General features: G+C 37.0%; 1 protein-coding gene across 1 annotated transcript in view; it reads left to right on the forward strand.

The window, feature by feature from the left end:
* The window catches only part of LOC129519854 (phospholipid-transporting ATPase ABCA3-like), a 194,675-nt gene that overhangs the window by 133,173 nt on the left and 38,613 nt on the right, over window positions 1-22,889 (forward strand). The window contains exons 19-21 of the mRNA XM_055340686.1: window positions 1,128-1,380; window positions 1,593-1,797; window positions 11,077-11,299. Coding sequence (XP_055196661.1) covers window positions 1,128-1,380; window positions 1,593-1,797; window positions 11,077-11,299 — 681 coding nt within the window. The remainder of the gene's footprint in view (window positions 1-1,127; window positions 1,381-1,592; window positions 1,798-11,076; window positions 11,300-22,889) is intronic.

The following is a 22,889-nucleotide window of genomic DNA, read 5'->3' on the forward strand; positions in this document are numbered from 1 at the left end:
ATCTATAAGGAGCAAGTCTGTCCGTCTTTCAAGGCTGATCATTGCCTTTCATGTGTTTCCTTTGCATTTCCTTTAGCTGCTGCGTGGTTGACAGTTTTGGTTTAGGTTAGCATAGAGCTGTGTAGTTTGGCAGATCGTTTCTCTTTTATCCTTTAGATTCCATTGTGAAAAATGAAAATGCATTGAGAAATGTTGATTATTCTATCTTTATCCTGATTTTGCAGCATACACATAGGCTGAGTGGCATAAAAGCTGCCATTAAATCACATATTCCTTTTTCTCCTCCATGACAGGAGCACTAGATAAACATTTATTAGTCAAAGACCATGTAGTTGTTTAGAAATGACAGAGGAGAGAAGAGGGAGAAATGATTTCCCTGATTAATAATGTGGTTCCTTTTCTGCTATATTGTTTATACAAAAATAAAAAGACTATGTATCACAGATATATCAATAGTAATGTTTCAAATGGCAAGATTTCATTCTTTTTTCATGGCTGAGTAATGTGTGTGTGTATATATATATAACATATATATGTATATATGTGTGTATATATATCCATTCTTTATCCATTCATTTATCACTGGAGACTTGAGTTGCTTTCATAATTTGGCTATTATAAATAATGCTGCAGTACACATGGAGTGCTTATATCTTTTCAAATTAGTGTTTTTGTTTTCTTTGGGTCAACACCCAATAGTAGAATCACTGGATCATATGGTATTTCTATTTTAAATGTTTTGAGGAACCTCCATACTATTTCCACAGTGGCTGCACCAGTTTGCATTGCCACCAACAGTGCACAAGGGTTAACCGTACTCCACATTCTCATCAACAGCTATTCTGACCCATGTGAGGTAGTATCTCATTGTGGTTTTGATTTGTATTTCCTGGTGGACTATATTTTCTAAGTGAAACTAAGCTAAAAGGTGCGAGGTTTGTGTAGATTATTAGAATAGAGTTCTTGAGTTGAATGATCAAGATGTGTCTGTCAGAGATGTTGTGAGACACTGGAAATAGAAAAAATATTGGACAAGTAAAATTAGTGGGTTCTACCTTTCCAAAATGCATACTAAGTGATCTGTATTGCATGCTGAGCCCATGGTCATTATTGTTTTCTCATTCCAGGTGACCTAATGGAATACTTGGGGCAAAGTCAAGAATGCATTTACTCATGCATTATTGCACTTTCCTTTCAGCCTACTAGAGGTCAAACTGAGGTTACCATTTGGTTCAACAACCAGGCATACCACTCACCACCACTATCCCTGACAGTATTAGACAATATTATTTTTATGGCACTTTCTGGTCCCAATGCATCAATTACAGTCTCTAACAAACCTCAGCCTCTAAATGCTGCTTCTAAAAAACTTGAGAAAAGGTATGTATGCTTTTTTATTGGAATTGAGCTTGGTACATTAAATATAGTCCTTCTTCCTTATCTGAACACATTCTTTAAAAAATGTTAATTTTAAAAGTTAATAGAATAATAAAATAAATAATATATAATAAATAACAAGTTATTTTTAGAAACTAGTATTTTCCACTTAGTTGTCTTATCAATGTGTCTTTTTTTTATTCATTCCTTTGTAGAAAATTAACAGGAGCACAGGTAGCCTTGAATTTGTTTTTTGGCATGAGTATTTTTGTCAGTGGCTTTTGTCTTCTGACGGTGACTGAGAGAATCACTAAGGCAAAGCACATCCAGTTTGTGAGTGGAGTCTCTGCCACTAATTTCTGGCTCTCGGCTCTGCTGTGGGACTTCCTCATCTTCTTCATTGCCTGCTGCTTACTAATGGTGAGTATTAGACAAAGTCTTTTGAGGAGTTTTATTCTCTGGTACATTCCAGAAGATTCTCCTCAGCTAATATTGACCTATATCTAAATCTTTCAAGAAATATAAAAATATACTTTGGCTCATTATGTCAGGGAGTATATTGGGGAATATGCCTCAGTGAAAATCTTTTCCTTTACATTTATTTTCTAAAACAAAAATATTCTTATTTGAAGAAACAGAAATGTATTTCTTAAGCTACCTTCTGGACCTGCTTGCTCTCTAATACGTATTGGCCCAAGGCATCTGTAGTTATGGAAAGATACAGCCTGTCATACTACCAATAGCAGTCCCATAGTAAACAAAGTCAATTTTTTATTTTAATTTTTTAAAAATATTTTATGTATTTATTCATGAGAGACACACACAAAGACATAGGCAGAGGGAGAAGCAGGCTCCATGCAGGGAGCCTGATGTGGGACTTGATCCCGGGACTCCAGGATCACGCCCTGGATTGAAGGTAGGCGCTAAACTGCTGGGCCACCCAGGCGTCCTGGCAAATTTTTTTTTAAAGATTTTTTAAATTTATTCATGAGACACACACACACAGAGAGAGAGAGAGAGAGAGAGAGGCAGAGACACAGGCAGAGGGAGAAACAGGCTCCATGCAAAAAGCCTGACGCAGGACTTGATCCCAGATCTCCAGGATCATGCCCTGGACTGAAGGTGGCACTAAACTGCTGAGCCACCCGGGCTTCCCAACAAATTTTTTTGTAAGTAATTTTCTCCTGACTCTAGTGATCTGATTGCCTCAAGAGATTTTTGAATTTTGTGCCATGGACCATTCAAATTTTGTGCATTTGTGTGAGCATTTGAATAATTAATAGATAGGATTTAGGAGAATATTTGTTCAGTTTACACTTGTCACTTTCCTTATCTTTTCTACATCTGGTATCTCCCTGGTCATCCTTCACTGCTGTGAAAGTGAAAGCAAACCCATTTGTTTTAAATGAGATATAGGGTTCAGAGGCCAGTTTCACTGGCTTCCATGCCATTAGAAAACTTATAGTCATTGTCCATGGTGCTCTAGGGTTGGAAGGTTGTAACTTTTGGTTCTGAGGAAGAGCTCTGGTCCTATACAGATTAGAACAGATAAAAGAGATCAGAGGCTAGAAGCATTTCATGAATACAGAGAGCTCCAGAGTAGAAAGAACAACATGACACTCTCTCTGCTGCTCTATGCACTACTATAGACAAGGTGCTCAGTGCTGTTCTCTTCTCACAGCTTACTGGACAGCCACTTAACAGAGTAAGGGCAAACCACTACCATTGTGAGGGTCACTAAACATTAGTGTTGTCACAGGAACTAACTGGGAGAGCCACACTGTGCACACAAACCAAAACTCCAGAGCGTTACATTATCTCATCACTTCAGCTGCATCCCACAGGTTTGATCTTCATTATCGCTAATTCACAAACATTTCCTAATTTCTTTTTTTAAAAGATTTTATTTATCTATTCATGAGACACACACACACACACACAGAGAGAGAGAGAGAGAGAGAGAGGTAGAGACATAGGCAGAGGGAGAAGCAGGCTCCATGCGGTGGGGGGGAGAGAGAGAGAGAGAGAGAGAGAGAGAGAGAGAGAGAGAGAGGCAGAGGGAGAAGCAGGCTCCATGCAGGGAGCCCAATGTGGGACTTGATCCAGGAACTCCAGGATCACATCCTGAGCCAAAGGCAGATGCTTAACTGCTGAGCTACCCAGGTATCCCAAACATTTCCTAATTTCTAAAATACTTTTGAACCATGATGTTTACTAGAAATGTATAATTTGATTTCTAACAGTTTTAAAATGTATTCATAGATTAATAGCACTTTGCTCAGAGAATATACTGTGAATGGTTTTGTTCATTTTATTTTATTTTTTTTTATAAATTAATTTTTATTGGTGTTCAATTTACCAACATACAGAATAACACCCAGTGCTCATCCCGTCAAGTGTCCCCCTCCGTGCCCGTCACCCATTCACCCCCACCCCCCGCCCTCCTCCCCTTCCACCACCCCTAGTTCATTTCCCAGAGTTAGAAGTCTTTATGTTCTGTGTCCCTTTCTGATATCTCCCACACATTTCTTCTCCCTTCCCTTATATTCCCCTTCACTATTATTCATATTCCCCAAATGAGTGAGAACATACACTGTTTGTCCTTCTCCGATTGACTTACTTCACTCAGCATAATACCCTCCAGTTCCATCCACATTGAAGCAAATGGTGGGTATTTGTTGTTTCTAATGGCTGAGTAATATTCCATTGCATACATAAACCACATATTCTTTATCCATTCATCTTTCGATGGGCACCGAGGCTCCTTCCACAGTTTGGCTATTGTGGACATGGCTGCTAGAAACATCGGGGTGCAGGTGCCCCGGCGTTTCATTGCATCTGAATCTTCGGGGTAAATCCCTAACAGTGCAATTGCTGGGTCATAGGGCAGGTCTATTTTTAATTCTTTGAGGAACCTCCACACAGTTTTCCAGAGTGGCTGCACCAGTTCACATTCCCACCAACAGTGTAAGAGGGTTCCCTTTTCTCCGCATCCTCTCCAACATTTGTTGTTTCCTGCCTTATTAATTTTCCCCATTCTCACTGGTGTGAGGTGGTATCTCATTGTGGTTTTGATTTGTATTTCCCTGATGGCAAGTGATGCAGAGCATTTTCTCATGTGCATGTTGGCCATGTCTATGTCTTCCTCTGTGAGATTTCTCTTCATGTCTTTTGCCCATTTCATGATTGGATTGTTTGTTTCTTTGGTGTTGAGTTTAATAAGTTCTTTATAGATTTTGGAAACTAGCCCTTTATCTGATATGTTATTTGCAAATATCTTCTCCCATTCTGTAGGTTGTCTTTGAGTTTTGTTGACTGTATCCTTTGCTGTGCAAAAGCTTCTTATCTTGATGAAGTCCCAATAGTTCATTTTTGCTTTTGTTTCTTTTGTTTTCGTGGATGTATCTTGCAAGAAGTTACTGTGGCCAAGTTCAAAAAGGGTGTTGCCTGTGTTCTCCTCTAGGATTTTGATGGAGTCTTGTCTCACATTTAGATCTTTCATCCATTTTGAGTTTATCTTTGTGTATGGTGAAAGAGAGTGGTCTAGTTTCATTCTTCTGCATGTGGATGTCCAAGTTTCCCAGCACCATTTATTGAAGAGACTGTCTTTCTTCCAGTGGATAGTCTTTCCTCCTTTATTGAATATTAGTTGACCATAAAGTTGAGGGTCCACTTCTGGATTCTCTATTCTGTTCCATTGATCTATGTGTCTGTTTTTGTGCCAGTACCACACTGTCTTGATGACCACAGCTTTGTAGTACAACCTGAAATCTGGCATTGTGATGCCCCCAGATATGGTTTTCTTTTTTAAAATTCCCCTGGCTATTTGGGGTATTTTCTGATTCCACACAAATCTTAAAATAATTTGTTCTAACTCTCTGAAGAAAGACCATGGTATTTTGATAGGGATTGCATTAAACGTGTAAATTGCCCTGGGTAACGTTGACATTTTCACAATATTAATTCTGCCAATCCATGAGCATAGAATATTTTTCCATCTCTTTGTGTTTTCCTCAATTTCTTTCAGAAGTGTTCTATAGTTTTTAGGGTATAGATCCTTTACCTCTTTGGTTAGGTTTATTCCTAGGTATCTTATGCTTTTGGGTGCAATTGTAAATGGGACTGACTCCTTCATTTCTCTTTCTTCAGCCTCATTGTTAGTGTATAGAAATGCCACTGACTTCTGGGCATTGATTTTGTATCCTGCCACGCTGCCAAATTGCTGTATGAATTCTAGCAATCTTTGGGTGGAGGCTTTTGGGTTTTCTATGTAGAGTATCATGTCATTGACGAAGAGGGAGAGTTTGACTCCTTCTTTGCCAATTTGAATGCCTTTAATGTCTTTTTGTTCTCTGATTGCTGAGGCTAAGACTTCCAGTACTATGTTGAATAGCAGTGGTGAGAGTAGACATCCCTGCCTTGTTCCTAATCTTAGGGGAAAGGCTCCCAGTGCTTCCGCATTGAAAATTATATTTGCTGTGGGCTTTTCGTAGAGGGCTTTTAAGATGTTGAGGAATGTTCCCTCTATCCCTACACTCTGAAGAGTTTTGATCAGGAATGGATGCTGTATTTTGTCAAATGCTTTCTCTGCATCTAATGAGAGGATCATATGGTTCTTGGTTTTTCTCTTGCTGATATGATGAATCACATTGATTGTTTTACGAGTGTTGAACCAGCCTTGTGTCCTGGGAATAAATCCTACTTGGTCATGGTGAATAATTGTCTTAATGTACTATTGGATCCGATTGGCTAGTATCTTGTTGAGAATTTTTGCATCCATGTTCATCAGGGATATTGGTCTGTAATTCTCCTTTTTGGTGGGGTCTTTGTCTGGTTTTGGAATTAAGGTGATGTTGGCCTCATAGAACGAATTTGGAAGTACTCCATCTCTTTCTATCTTTCCAAACAGCTTTAGTAGAATAGGTATGGCTTCTTCTTTAAACTTTTGATAGAATTCCCCAGGGAAGCCATCTGGCCCTGGACTTTTGTGTCTTGGGAGGTTTTTGATGACTGCTTCAATTTCCTCCCTGGCTATTGGCCTGTTCAGGTTTTCTATTTCTTCCTGTTCCAGTTTTGGTAGTTTGTGGCTTTCCAGAAATGCGTCCATTTCTTCTAGATTGCCTAATTTATTGGCGTAGAACTGTTCATAATGTGTTTTTAAAATCGTTTGTATTTCCTTGGTGTTGGTAGTGATCTCTCCTTTTCTTTTGTGATTTTATTAATTTGAGTATTCTTCTCTCTCTTCTTTTTAATTAGGCTGGCTAATGGTTTATCTATCTTATTAGTTTTTTCAAAGAACCAACTCCTGGTTTTGTTGATCTGTTCCACAGTTGTTCTGGTCTCTATTTCATTGAGTTCTGCTCGAATCTTTATTAACTCTCTTCTTCTGCTGGGTGTAGGATCTATTTGCTGTTTTTTCTCTAGCTTCTTTAGGTGTAAGGTTAGCGTTTGTATTTGAGTTCTTTCCAGTTTTTGAATGGATGCTTGTATTGTGATGTATTAAACCCTCAGGACTGCTTTTGCTGCATCCCAAGGATTTTGAACGGTTGTATCTTCATTCTCATTACTTTCCATTAATATTTTTAATTCTTCCTTAATTTCCTGGTTGACCCTTTCATCTTTTAGCAGGATGGCCCTTAACCTCCACGTGTTTGAAGTCCTCCCAAGCTTCTTGTTGTGATTTAGTTCTAATTTCAAGGCATTATGATCTGAGAATATGCAGGGGATGATCCCAATATATTGATATCGGTTCAGACCTGATTTGTGACCCAGTATGTGGTCTATTCTGGAGAAAGTTCCATGCGCACCTGAGAAGAATGTGTATTCAGTTGAGTTTGGATGTAAAGTTCTGTAGATATCTGTGAAATCCATCTGGTCCAGTGCATCATTTAAAGCTCTCGTTTCTTTGGAGATGTTGTGTTTAGAAGACCTATCAAGTGTAGAAAGTGCTAGATTGAAGTCACCAAGTATAAGTGTATTATTATCTAAGTATGTCTTAATTTGGTTATTAATTGATTGATCTATTTTGTAGCTCCCACATTCGGGGCATATATATTGAGGATTGTTAAGTTCTCTTGTTGGATAGATCCTTTAAGTATGATATAGTGTCCCTCTTCATCTCTCCCTACAGTCTTCGGGTAAATTTTAGTTTATCTGATATAAGGATGGCTACCCCTGCTTTCTTTTGAGGACCATTTGAATGGTAAATGGTTCTCCAACCTTTTATTTTCAGGGTGTAGGTGTCCTTCTGTCTAAAATGAGTCTCTTGTAGACAGCAAATAGATGGGTCCTGCTTTTTTATCCAGTCTGAAACCCTGCGCCTTTTGATGGGGTCATTAAGCCCGTTCACGTTCTGAGTTACTATTGAAATATATGAGTTTAGTGTCATCATGATATCTATTCAGTCCTTGTTTTTGTGTATTGTTCCACTGAACTTCTTCTTAAAGGGTAATTTTAAGAGTCCCCCTTACAATTTCTTGCAGAGCTGGTTTGGAGGTCACATATTTTTTCAGTTCCTGCCTGTCTTGGAAGCTCTTTATCTCTCCTTCCATTTTGAATGAGAGCCTTGCTGGATAAAGTATTCTTGGTTGCATGTTTTTCTCATTTAGGAACCTGAATATATCCTGCCAGCCCTTTCCGGCCTGCCAGGTCTCTGTGGAGAGGTCTGCTGTTACCCTAATACTCCTCCCCATAAAAGTCAGGGATTTCTTGTCTCTTGCTGCTTTAAGGATCTTCTCTTTATCTTTGGAATTTGCAAGCTTCACTCTTAAATGTCGAGGTGTTGAACAGTTTTTATTGATTTTAGGGGGGGGGAATCTCTCTATTTCCTGGATCTGAATGCCTGTTTCCCTTCCCAGATTAGGAAAGTTTTCAGCTATGATTTGTTCAAATACATATTCTGGACCTCTGTCCCTTTCGGCGCCCTCAGGAACCCCAATTAAATGTAGGTTTTTCTTCCTCAGGCTGTCATTTATTTCCCTTAATCTATCCTCATGGTCTTTTGTTTGTCTCTTTTTTCCTCAGTTTCCCTCTTTGCCATCAACTTGTCTTCTATGTCACTCACTTGTTCTTCCACCTACTAACCCTCGTCGTTAGGACTTCTAATTTGGATTGCATCTCATTCAATTGATTTTTAATTTCTGCCTGATTAGATCTAAATTCTGCAGTCATGAAGTCTCTTGAGTCCTTTATACTTTTTTCTAGAGCCACCAGTAGCTTTATAATAGTGCTTCTGAATTGGCTTTCTGACATTGAATTGTAATCCAGATTTTGTAACTCTGTGGGAGAGAGGACTGTTTCTGATTCTTTCTTTTGAGGTGAGGTTTTCCTTCTAGCCATTTTGCTCAGTGCAGCGTGGCCAAAAACAAGTTGTGTTGGGAAAAGGAGAAAAAGAGAGGAGAGAAAGAAGGAAAGAAAAGAGAAAAAGAAAAAAGAAAAAAGGAAGAAAAAAGAAAAAAAGAGAAGAAAAAGAAAGAAAGGGGAAAAAAGGGTAGGGAATCAAACAGAAAGCAAAAAGCAAAAAAAAAAAAAACAGAAAACAAAAAAAAAAAAAAAAACGGGGTAGTATCTTCTGATTCTATATACTTTAAGTCCCTTGCCTTCCCCTGGCACTTGTCTGCGTAGCTGTTCCTCTGGGGGAGGGGCCTGTCGTGCTGATTTTCAGGTGTTAGCACTTGGGGGAGCTGCTCTGCCTGGTGCAGGGCTGCCTGGTGCAGGGCTCAGTGGGGGTTGTTTACCCCGTGAGGCCCCAGGAGGAAGAACCACAGTGGCCGGGGCCCGCTCTGGAGCCCTGGATTCAGCTCCCGCAGTAACTACGGAGCTCTCCATCTGCAGAGGCCTGGATGCTCCTGGGGCGGGGCCGCTGATCTGCTCAGGTCGGGGCAGGAGCGTCCTTGCTGTCCTGGGCCCTCCTGGCCTCTGTCCCGGCGGGAGGTTCGGATCCTGGGCTGTGTCCCCGGCGCTCTGTGCTCCGGAGCCTGCGCTGTTGGAATCGTGCTCCCGGCCGTGCAGCCCCCTCCGCGCAGAGCCTCTGCCCGAGCCCCTCGGAGCTGCTCCCGAGTCCCACCGTGCGCGCTGCAGCCCTTAGGGAGCTCGGCGCGCTCTCCCCAGGGCGCAGGTGTCTGTTAGTGTCCCAGGGAGCCTGAGGGCATCCCCGCCCTCCTGGGGTCCTGCTCTAACTCCCTGCGGGGCCTTTCCGCCCGGGAAAGTTGGTGCAGCTCCTGCTTCTCCGGGACGGGGCTCTCCTGTCCTGGGGACACTCGCCCCGGCCTTAGCCTGGCTCCTCGCGGGGCCCCTCCCCCTTGGAGGCCTTTGTTTCATTTCTATTCCTCCCATCTTCCTACCTTGATAGAAGTGTGAACTCTCCTCACTGTAGCATTCCAGCTCTTCTCTCTTTAAATCTCAGGCCGAATTGGTAGATTTTCAGGATGATTTGAAGGCTATTTAGGTAATTTGGTGGGGACAGGTGACTTGGGGACCCTACTCTTCCGCCATCTTGCTCCTCCTTTCTCTCTTTGGTGATTTCACAGCAATGTTTGTTTTGTAATAATTCAGTGATCTGTTCATCTGTATTTTGTGTGTTTTTTAATGTGTTACATTTCAAAATAAAGTTTAAAATCATTCAGCTAAATATCTCATTCATATTTTTGTTTGTAGGCTGATTTGGGAAATATCTACATTTTTACAATGTTGAGTCTTTCTACTCAAAAATGTACATTTAAAAAAATGTACATTTTACAAGTAGTGAAATCCCTAAACATTGTCTTTCAACAACAACAACAAAAATACGTAGGTCACCCGAAATTCAACCTAAGTAAGTAATTACATGCATTGCATTTCTCTTGAGACTGAAAGTCTATGATGACAGAAGCAATGTACCATGCCCATAATACCTAAATATTTTCATCTATGTTATGTTCATTTTTTGTTGCTTTTTCTACTACCACTGGTACCCTGCTTTCAATCACTAGTAGCTATCCTTAGCTTAACTCTACCATCCACTTTTCAAGGATCTTGCTACATAATCATTTAATAGCTCAAAATAATTCTGGAATATTTGGAGAAACCAGTTAACAACTTGTGTGATGTAGATTTCTGGAAATTTATTTTCTGTAATAGCTCTATAAGTTCTCTATTCTCTTACTTAGATCCCCTCTAACTTTGATTTTCCCTGTGTGCTTCTCAACTGAGTAACTGAGATGGGAAAAGGAGTAGGAAAACAGACTATAGGCAACAGGAAGAATCTAAAAATGGAAGGCCATGGAGGGTAGGTCCTTAGCACAGCTTATAGCTGCCAGAATGGAAATCTTGGGGGAAAAAAAAGTTTTTCTATTAGGTGATCTCATTTCTGGAAATACTGAGAATTGCCTTATTTGGGCTTAGAGGAAGGGGAAGAAAGAATATACTTTGATCTTCAAGGAGAACAAAATGGAACCGTTTCAGGTATATGAAAACAAGTAGAAAGGCAAGTAGAGGGTATATGCTCACCTGAGGGAGAAGTAGAAGAACCTCATAGTCATACTCATGGACAAAATTATTTGATTAATAAATACTTATGTGTTCTAACAAAGGAAGATTATTTCTCTTTTCTAAGTGATTAGATTGAATTCTTAGGCATTGCATAGTTTTTCTACTTTGACTTGACTTGTTTACTCTCTCTCTCTCTCTCTCTCTCTCTCTCTCTCTCTCTCTCTCTCTCAGATGGTATTCCTATTGTCTGGATTGGATGCACTGACCAAGAATTACCGCTTTCTGGATACATTGGTCATCTTCATGCTGTTTGGCTGGGCTGTCATTCCCTTCACATACCTGATAAGTTTCCTTTTTTCTAGTCATACCAGTGCCTACATCAAGCTCGTCATGTTACAGTACTGTGCAGGAGTTTTCAGCGTAATATTGAATGTAATAGTAACCGAAATATCAGGTGAGGAAATCACACCATTTCCCCTTTCTAGTGGCATAAAAAAGAAATATGGCCTTGAAGATAAGAACATTATAAAGTTGTTTGGTTCTGGGTTTCCAGGGAAAACTTACACTACTTGTAAGTTAATAACCTTTAATAAGTGCCACAAATATTATAGGCATTATGTTGGGTACAGTGCAAACAATTAAGACACTAACATTTTCACTCACCCTGTCCTTCAGGCTGTAAGTTCAGGCTCTGTACAATAGTTATTCTTTCATTTTTTCCTCCTTTGACTTTGAGATTATGGAGACATTGACTACACTGGCAATGATGGCAAAGAGCAGTTTCTTGGAATATAGATGCTGCCTCTCCTTTATTAAATGACCCTGTAAATATTAACTAGATCTGTTTTAAGTAATTCAGCCATACTAGGTCTTGCAGAGACTGAGAGGAATAGGCTCCTAACCCATTAACTGACCTTAGGCCTTGCCCTCCCATGAAAAAATTCCGAGTGAGTTAGAAACCTGTTTTATTTATTTATTTTTTAAAAAAATATTTTATTTATTTATTCATCACACACACACACACACACACAGAGAGAGAGAGAGAGAGGCAGAGACACAGGTAGAGGAAGAAGCAGGCTCCACGCAGAGAGCCTGATGTGGGACTCGATCCTGGGTCTCTAGGATCACGCCCTTTGCTGAAGGCAGTGCTAAACCACTGAGCCACCCAGGCTGCCCGGAAACCTATTTTAGTATTCCTTGCACACCTCTTCAATGAGCAATATTAAGCCACATGAGGAAGAACTGATCTCTGAATAGTAGACTAAGAAACATGTAGAAGGATTTATACTCTGGTGCTCATTTACTGAGTTAGTCATATTGCTGTCAATTAGTCTCTGTGTTAGTTTTCTATTACTGTGGTAGTAAATTGTTGCAAACATAGTAGATTATACAAATATATTATCCTACAGGTCTATAGATCATAAATCTATCAAAGGGCTCATTGGGCTAAAACCAAGCTATCTGCAAGGCTCCATCCCTTTCTGGAGATCTTAGAAGAGAATTTATTTCTTTGCTTATTTGAATTGCTGCCAGAAATTCATTACTTGAAATGGTAGGCCTAAAGTCAGAATTTTTTGTAAAATGGATATTTTTTCTTTTTAAAATATTAGATAGGGCTCATCAGTGAAATCCTCAGAGCTTAGAGATTTGTGTGTGTGTGTATGTAGTTTTATTGTTAATCATAAATTTAATTTGTCTATAATATAGATCTATTAACATTTCTCATACCTTGTAAAATTTTTGAAAAGTTTTCTTTTCAAAGAAGTTTTGCATTTCATTTACATTTCTGAAACTATTGGCATTAAGTTGTTCCTAACATTCTCTTGTGATCCTTTCAGGTCTGTAGATAAGCATTCACATCTGCTCATCCATTGCTGATATTGCTGTATTCACTTACTCTCTCCCAACCTTTCCCTCTCATCAGTCTTTGTCAGGATTTTTACCAATATTTTTAATCCTTTTAAAGAGCTACCTTTTGGTTTTATTAATATTTATTTTTTGTGTCCTATTGTGGGGATTTCTGTTCTTATATTTATTTTTCTTTATTTCTATTTACTTTGGATTTAACTTATGTACTTATTTGTAAAGTCAAATATTACATGTTTTAAGCCTTCTTTGGAATCTATAACCATTTAATATATAAAATTTCTTTTCTATTGTTTAGTTTTTATTTAATTCTAGTTAATGAATAAATAGCATAACATTGGTTTTGGGAGTGGAATTCTGTGATTCATCACTTAATACAATATCCAGTGCTCATCACAAGTGCCCTCCTTAATACCCATCACTGGGGCACATGGGTGGCTTGGTGGTTGATCACCTGTCTTTGACTCAAGTGAGATCCTGGGGTTCTGGGATCAAGTCCTACATCGGGCTCCCCACTGGGAGCGGTCTCTGCCCCTCTCTTTGTCTCTCATGAATAAATAAATAAAATCGTTATAAAAAATACCCATCACTCATTTAGCCCCTCTTCACCCAGCCCCTTAAGGTATTAAGTTTCTAATAAGAACTGTTGTAGTTGCATCTAAAAATTTTTGATGTATTTTATTTTCATTATCATTGAGTTAGAACTATTTTAAATTTCTCTTGTAATTCTACTTTGACTCATGCATTACCAAATATTTGATGACTTCCTATATTTTTGTGATTGGTTTCTTATTTATTTCTATCATAATAAAAAGTCAATCTCAATCAATATTTCAGTCAATTATTTGACTGAATGTACAATGTAATTATTCTTCAGGACACCATCACCTCTGATCTGAAGTACAGAAAATGTACATGTCTCATTCCAGGCAGTCCTACATTCCAAAGTCCCTTAAAAGATTTGATACTGATTGAAATGTCAGACCTGTTACTCAGCATGTCTGTATGTCACAGCATGTCACATAAAGCAATTATGAAACAAATACTAAGTCTCACCTCCTCTAGGAATTTGGTGTTCTCCAAGAAGTAATTCTAAGATGGTTGGTTTAGGGTAATCTCTATTCACTTTTGTTGGAAGAATAGTGATGGGGCACCTGGGTGGCACAGTTAAGCATCTGCCTTCGGCTCAGGTTTTGATTCCAAGTTCCTGGGATCAGACTGCTACTCCCTCTCCCTCTGTCTGCCACTCCATCTACTTGCGCACGCGTGTTCTCTTTCTCTGTCAAATAAATAAAATCTTGTTTTTTTTTTTAAGAAAGAATAGTGCTGTTAATAGTGTTATTTGGGTTTTGTTTTGTTTTTGTTTTTGTTTTTTTCAGAAACAAGGGGTTGCTAGGTAATATTCTTTAAGGTGAGCTACGCACATAATTTAAAGACACCAAAATTGCAAAATAATCATTAGTCATTATAAATTCAGTATCCTCATGATTAGAGCCTTATTATAAATGTGCTTAAAGTGAAAGGAGATTAAGAGATAGTCTTTGGGAAAAATAGGAGCATTTCCCCCCATAAAATTTAACAGAGCTTTTCTTAAATGTCACATTGGGATAGATAAGTCAGGTGGAAATCCAGATGGTCTTATGGAAGGATTTCCTAGAGGTTGTATTTTTTTTTCTTTACAACAACCTCTGCAGAAACAATGTTGTAGGTATAGAGAAGCCTTGGAAATATTTTGCCAAAATCTTTGTTAGACTCATTGTTGCTTTTCAAAATCCTCATTTGCATTAAGAATTTTTGAAGAGGCCATGACCTGCAGACAGAAGACTTAACTTAGCTAAGCCACTCCTCATTCTTACATCTTGGACATGACTCATCTCCTGATTAGAGCATCTTCATCTATAACACAGAGTAATACTACCTGTCTCACAAACTTGTAGAAATTAAATAATTAAGATACATGATCTCACTTATAGGTGGAATTTTAAAAAGTCAAATACATAGAAGCAGAGAGTAGAACAGTGGTTACAGTAGGGGGAGGTGGAGAAAATGGGAAAATGTTGGTCAGAGGGTACAAAGTTGCAGCTGAGCATCTACACTGCAGTTGAATACTACACTGTATACTGTTAAGTGTTCAATAGTGTTGTGTCTAAAAAACAACATATATATCTTAACTTAAAAATAGTTGATTGATAAAAATACTAACTTCACCTGGGCTTTCTTTCAAGTCATAATCAATGGTCATAGATCACCATGACAAATATAATAATAATGGAAAAGTTTGAAATATTGTAAGAATTACCAAAATAAGGCACAGACATGAGTGAGCAAATGCTATTAGAAAAATGGCACTGATAGACTTGACACAAACCTTCAATTTATAAAAACTGCACTATCTACAAAGTGCAATAAAATTAAGCACAAAAAAACAAGATAGGCCTGTAGAAAGTGACCTCAGGAAATGGCTGAGTTGGCAGCTCCAACTATCCTTTTACTGAGCATTAAAGAAAAATCAGAAATTGTCAGAACCAACACCATCAGAACTCTGGAAAATGGTTAAGGGTTTACAATAACCAAGTAAATTCTGAATGAAGAAAAATAACCAGTAGGAAAAGTTGACATTTTTATATGCACTTGCCAGACCACCTCTTGACAGCAATCTTGAAGACCCCTCCTTGCTCCCAGTGTGGGACCTTCCCTAATTCCAGAGGGTGCAGAGCAAACCTTCTACACAAATCATGGGTAAATTTGTTCTCATTTCTTAGAGTTGCCTGAAGAAATGATGTCATTCATCTCTGTTAACCTAACTCAGAACCCCCCAAGGCACAAAAATCAATGGGTTTTGGTAAAAAAAAAAAAAAGTAAGGTGGATAAAGTAATCTTGCATGCCTGAGGGAAAAATTACAGTTTAGGAGTAAAAAAGACCGTGTAAGTCCAGGGACAGAAAGTCAGAGAGAGAGTCTATTTTAAATTAGGGCATTCAAAAGCACTCCTGTATATAGGTGAATTTTTTAGATAGCCACACTTGTACCATGAGCAAAATGCTTGCTCACAAATGGTCTGTGAAGACCATAAGCTTTTAACTCGGGTTCATTCCTAGGCTTGGCACAAGTTTGCCTAAGTGTTGGAAGAGGGCTTCAGCACAGAGAAAGCCTTCAAAGATTGGCAGAGTTTTGTTTCGTTTTAGATCCAGACATTCAAAGAAATCTATCAAATAAGCTAAGGAACAGAGACCTCAGGGACCACTCAGAAGAAGGAATATAATCTTTGCAAAAGTGTTTGGGAGAGTAATTCAACACATAGATTGCTATAGCCTTCAACAACAATTATAATACTCAAGAACTGCAAACCACAGGGAACAAGGAAAACTGATTTTAGAGTACTTTAGAGAAACAACATACCAAAAAAAGCTAAAGGTAACCATGAGAATGATGTCTCACCAGATAGAAATTAACAATAAAGAGATAAAAGTTATTTAGAAGGGAACCAAACACAAATGGAGAACCAAATAGACACTGAAAGTACAATAACTGAAATGAAAAAAAATCACTGGAGGGGGTCAAAAGATATCAGCAGACAGAAAACAGATTCACTGAACTTGGAGATAAGACAACTGAAATTAGTGAGTCTGGCATAAACCAGTATATACATTATAGCATTCCCAGAAAGAAGAGAGAGAGAGCGAAAAGGAGTCAGAATATCTTAAGAAATAATAGCCCTAAATGCACAAATTTGATGAAATACACAAATCTACAAACCCAAGAAGTTCAGTGAACTCCAAAAAGGATAGATTCAGAGATCTTCATGAAGATACATTATAATCAATCTGTAAGATCAAAGAGAGGATCTTACAAACAGTAATAGAGAATCAACTCATCAAGGACAAGGCATTCTCAATAAAATTAATAATACTTTCCCATTTAAAACAATGGGGACGAGAAGGCAGTGGAATAACATGCTTAAAGTGCTGAAAGAAAAAAAAGTGTCAGTGAAGAATTATATATCCAGCAAAATGGTTCTTTAAAAATGTAGAAGAAAATAAGAACTTCCCAGATTTAAAGAAGGAGGAGGAGGAAGAAGGAGGAAAGGAAGGAAGAGGGAAGAGGAAAAAAGAAAAAAGAAGAAGAAAAAAGAAAAAGCCAAGGAAGTCCATTACCACTCACTCTGCCTTACCAGAAATTTTAAAGGGATGTAATGAAATGACATTAGACAATAACTTGAAGCCATATTAAGGAATAAAGATCTCCAGTAAAGGTAGCTACCTGAGCAAATATAAAAATCAGTGTTATTCTATAGAGAAGAAACTAATGGTTACCAGAGGGGAGGTGGTTGGGTGGGGATAGGTTAAATAGATGATGGGGATTACAGAGTGCACTTGTGATAAGCACCAGGTATTGTATGGGAATGTTGAATCACTATATTGTACACCTGAAATTAATATTACACTGTATGTTAACTAACTGGAGTAAAAACTTTTAAAAAAGGGGGATCCTGGGTGGCTCAGCGGTTTGGTGCCTGCCTTCAGTCCAGGGCCTGATCTTGGAGACCTGGGATCAAGTCCCACACCAGGCTTCCTGCATGGATGGAGCCTGCTTCTCCCTCTGCCTGTGTCTCTGCCTCTCTCTCTGTGTGTGTCTCTCATGAATAAATGAATAAAATCTTTTTTAAAAAACTTTTAAAAAAGAAAAGTCAATATAATTGTATTTTTGGGTTTTTTAGTGGGAAAAATGGGGGAAGGGAAGTGGGAGCTATAAGCTTCCAATTATGAAATTAGTAAGCTACCAGGATAAAAAGTACAACATAGGGAATATAGTCAGTGGTGTTGTAATAGCATTGCATGGTAGCAGATGGTAGCTACATTTATGGTGAGCATAGCATAATGTATAATAAACTTGCCAAATCACAATGTGGTACACTTAAAACTAATGTAATATTGTGTGTCAACTATATTCAGTTTTCATTAAAAAATAGAAAAAATGCAGATTGTTAGTATATTTTTGAACATAATAAATAATAGAGATATAAATTCCCTAAGGAAGAACTGTATATTTTTCTATCAATATATTTGTTATTCTCAATTTCCATATTAATACCCACATATTAACATTTTTTTAAGATTTTGTTTATTTATTCATAGAGACACACACACACACACACACACAGAGAGGCAGAGACCCAGGCAGAAGGAGAAGCAGGCACCATGCAGAGAGCCTGACGTGGGACTCCATCCAGGGTCTCCAGGATCTCACCCGGGGCTGCAGGCGGCGCTAAACCGCTGCACCACCGGGGCTGCCCTAACATTTCTTTATATATATTACTACAAAAAAGAATAGGTGTTTACAACTTGAAAGTGACATTTTGTTTTTAGTAATTTCTGGGATTAGAATTTATTTTGTGATCTTAATAAATACTACACAGAAAATATTTTTTAAAAGATAAAACTATGAACAAGTGTTCACCAAAAATTAGATAACTGAGATGAAATGGATAAAATCATAGGAACACAAAAACTTATCCAAACTGACTCAAAAAGAGCAGAAAATCTCAGTAGATCTCTGACAAATAAAGAGAATGAAGGAGTACTGGGAAATCCAGCAAAGAGAAGTCCAGGATCAGATGGCGTCAGAGGTTAGTTTCACCAACCTTTTGAAGAAGAATTATCATGAATTCTTCTAAAAACTCTTCCAAAAACAGAAGAAGAGGGAATACTCTTTAACTCATTTTATAGGCTAGCATTACTCTATAACAAAGCTAGATAGAGATATCACAAGAAAAAATTAGAAATGGGTATCCCTTATGAATATACATGCAAGAGTTCTCAACAAAATGGTAAACCAAATCCAACATCAGTTAAAAGGATTATACCTTGACCAAGTGGAATTTTCCAGAAATGCAAGAATGTTTAACAGAAGAAAATTAATGTTGAAAATATTAAAATATTGGGACCAAAAAAATCCCACATGATCATCCCAACTGATGATTCAGAAAACGTATTTGACAAAATTCAACATGCTTTCATGATAAAACAGAATACTACCGAAAGCAATCTACATTTCAACACCATCCCTTATAAAAGTCTACCAGCTTTTTTTTTTTCAGAAATAAAAAAGCCCATCCTAAATTTATAAAGAATGGCAATGAGGGGATCCCTGGGTGGCGCAGCGGTTTAGCGCCTGCCTTTGGCCCAGGGCGCGATCCTGGAGACCCGGGATCGAATCCCACGTCGGGCTCCCGGTGCATGGAGCCTGCTTCTCCCTCTGCCTGTGTCTCTGCCTCTCTCTCTCTCTCTCTCTCTCTCTCTCTCTCTCTCTCTGTGTGTGACTATCATAAATACATTAAAAAAATTTAAAAAAAAAAGAATGGCAATGAACCCAGGATGACCAAAACAATCCAGAAAAAGAAGAATAAAGTTGGGGTCTCACACTTTCTGACTTCAAAACTTACCAAAAATACAATAAATAAATGTAGTACTGGTATAAGGACATACAAACAGAAAAATGAAATAGAGTGGAGTGCCCAGAACTAAATGCTCACATATATATAGTAAATTGATTTTAAGCAATTCAGTGGGGGAAAGGACTAATTTTCAACAAACCTTACACCATAAACAAAAATTAACTAATATGCATCAATGTCCTATATAAGAGCTGAAATCATAAAGCTCTTGGAGGAAAACGGGTAAATCTTTATGACCCTGGATTAGGGATTAGGCAATGGATTCTTAGATAAAACACTGGAAGTACAACTCTTCTTTTAGCATATAAGTTGGATATCATCAAAATTAACTTTTATCAAAGGACAGTATCAAAGTGAAAAGAAACCTACAAAACAATATTTTTGAAAATCATACACCTAATAAAGATCTAGTATCTAGAAAATACATGGAATCAACAGAAAAAAGACAAATATACATAAATTTAATAGGCTTTTCTCCAAAGATATACAAATGGTCAACAAAAATATGAAGAGATGCTCAACATCATTAGTCATTAGGAAAATGCAAATAAAAGCAATGAGTTAGCACTTCACATCCACTACGATGGTGATTATTTAAAAGCAAAACAACAGAAAATAACATGTTTTGCCAAGGATGTGGAGAAAATAGAAACCTTGTGCATTGCTAGTGGGAATGTAAAATGGTGACACTACTGTGCAAAAGAATTTGGCATTTTTTCAAAATGTTAAACATGGAACTACCACATGACCCAGGAACTCCACTCTTAGGTATATATCCAAGAAAATTTAAATCAAGGACTTGAAAAGGTATTTTGTATACCAATATTCATGGCAGTTTTATTCACAATAGCTAAATGGTGGAAACCAATTGTCTATGAATAGATGAATGGACAAACAAAATGTGTTATATATATATATATATATATATAATGGAATATTATTCAGCCACAAAATGGTATATAATTTTTATATATGCCACATCATGAATGGAACTTGAAAATATTATTCTGAATGAAATAAACCAGACATAGGACAAATATTGTGTATTTCCATTTATATGAGGCACTTACAGTAGGCAAATCCATATAGACAGAAGTAGAATAGAAATTACCAGGGTCTAGTGGTAGGAAAACAGAATTATTGTTTAGTGGGCATAGGTTTTGTTGGGGAGAATGAAGAAGTTTTGATATATATTTTTTAATTGAAGTTTGAATATATATATAAAAACAAAAACATTTTCAATATGAAAAATGTTTTGAGTATAGATAGTAGTGATAATTACACAATACTGTGACTATATTGTCACTGAATTGTACACTTACAAGTAGCTATAATAATAAATGTTATATATATTTCACTACAATAAAAAGGATATCTGAACAACTATATACCATTGATTTTTTTTGTAAATATATTAGATTCAGGATATATCTTTCATTTCCAAGTTTGTTTATTTGTTTTTAAATGCACAGGTGTTGAATTTTAACAAATACTTTTTTCCTTTTTCATTAGTGAGATGATCATATGGTTCTTCTGCTTTATTTTAATGTGGTGATACTCAGTGATTTTTTTATGTTAAACCAATTTTATATTCCTTTAATAACAAAACTTGCTTGTATTATCCTTGATTATAATAAATTTCTAGATCCAGGTTGTTGATAGTTTATAGAGGAGTTTTCTATTAATGTCCATGAGACAGGTTAGCCAATAATTTTCTTTCTTATAATATTCTTAGATTTTGATATCAACATTATACTGGTCTTGTATAAAAAATTAATATCTAGTTCTATTCATTATACGTTTTTTTAATATAAGATTCTCTAAAGATTTATACTTGAGTTTGTGGATGAGTCAAGGATGCTGTCTATCATTCCTATATTCCACATTGTGGTGAAGGTTTTAACCACACAATAGGCAAGAAAATAATTAAGGTATAAGTATTGGAAAAAGAAGAAGTAGAACTATTTCCTATGTACACAGATATGGGGCAACTGGATGACTCATTCAGTTGGGCTAAGGGCATGGTCTCAGGATCATGAGATCAAGCCCTGTGTTGGGCTCCATGCTCAGTGGGGATCCCACTTAAGATTCTTTCTCCCCCTTTCCCCCTATTCATAGTCTCTCTCTCTTTAAAAAAAAAAAAGTAAAATAAAATAATTATAGATAACCTATAAGAGTTAATGAGTGAATTTTGCAAGGTTAGTGTATACAATTGATATATATACAAAAAATATATTTTACTTAGAAAATGAAACTTAAGAAAATAGCCATCTAATTGGTTAAGAAGATAATGACTAAAATTCACATATCCAGGAGTAAATGTGAGGATGGTGATGTGCAACATTTGGGCTATCCAAGACTACAAAACTGTACTGATACTCTTCTATTTGTAATGCTGGAGGAACTTAGACCAGTCCTCTCACACATAACAACTATAAACTATTGACAATTTTTTAAAAAATTTGAAGGTACTTTATTTTGACTGAAGATAGGCAGAAACTGGAAGGGAATTCACATTTGAAAAAGCATTGTGTGAGTTTTTCATTTCTGTCACTTTTTCCCTAAGGAAAAGGCATAGTTTGGAGGTGTGGGATAGCTAAACTCTGATAGAAACCTGCAATCTTAGTTTAAGAATCAGAACACATAATTTGAGATTGCTGCAGCATTCTCTAAATTAAAATAAAGAAGAGGGGACCACAGAGGTTCTCTCCAAAATCTCTTTATGGAATATTTCCAGAGGAGAAATATAAGCAGACTGAGGATAAAGCAACTGAACTGATTTTCCACTTGCTGCTTACTGCAGGGGAAACAGAGTTTGATTGCTATCAAGTTAACTGCTTGCTAAAGCAAATTTTTCAGAGGAAAATGAAAGAATCCAAAGTCTTGACAACATAAAAGTCAAAATGTCCAGAATGCAATCAGAATTATTAGATGTGTAAAGAAAGGAAAATGTGAATCATAATTGAAAAGGAAATCAATGAAATGCAGATTATTAAATGATATAAATATCATTATTAGGAGATAAGGATTTTAAAGCAGCTATTACAATTCCCATGGAAATTATTCTATTAATGAATGATAGGAAATTTTAGTAGAAATATAGAAACTATAAAATACATAAATTATAAAATTAAAAATATTGGATGGATTTAGCAGCCAGTAAGAAAGATACAAACACTTTGAAAGATGATCAATTGAGATTATAAAATCAGAATAAAAGTGAAAAAGAGATCGAAAAAATATGTATATAGCTTCAGTAACCTCTGTGGCCAATATTGAAAGGTTTATCATATATGTAATAGAAAAGTGAAAGAATGGAGCATAAAAATATATTTGAGACATATGAATTAGAATTTCCAAAGTTTTGTAAAAGATATAAAACTACAGATTCAAGATGCTCAGTGTACCTCAAGCAGGATAAATACAAAGAAAACCACACTGAAGGCTATTCAATTAATCCCCCAATAAAGTTAACAAAGAAGGAATATATGAGCGAGCAGTGGGATAAACCAAAAACAAATAGCAAAATAAAAATAGAGCAAGCCATATCAATAATTACATTAAATATAAATTAAAAGGCAGACACTTCAAATAACATATTCATCAAATAAAATCACAACTGAAATTTGAAAATTACTTGAACATAATGATAATTAAAATTTAGTATATCAACCTTTGATAAATGTTTAGCTTTAAGTAGTTTTTTAAGGAGAGAAGGCCAAGAA

This window comes from Nyctereutes procyonoides, unplaced genomic scaffold (assembly GCF_905146905.1).
Source record: "Nyctereutes procyonoides isolate TBG_1078 unplaced genomic scaffold, NYPRO_anot_genome, whole genome shotgun sequence".
Taxonomy (NCBI): domain Eukaryota; kingdom Metazoa; phylum Chordata; class Mammalia; order Carnivora; family Canidae; genus Nyctereutes; species Nyctereutes procyonoides.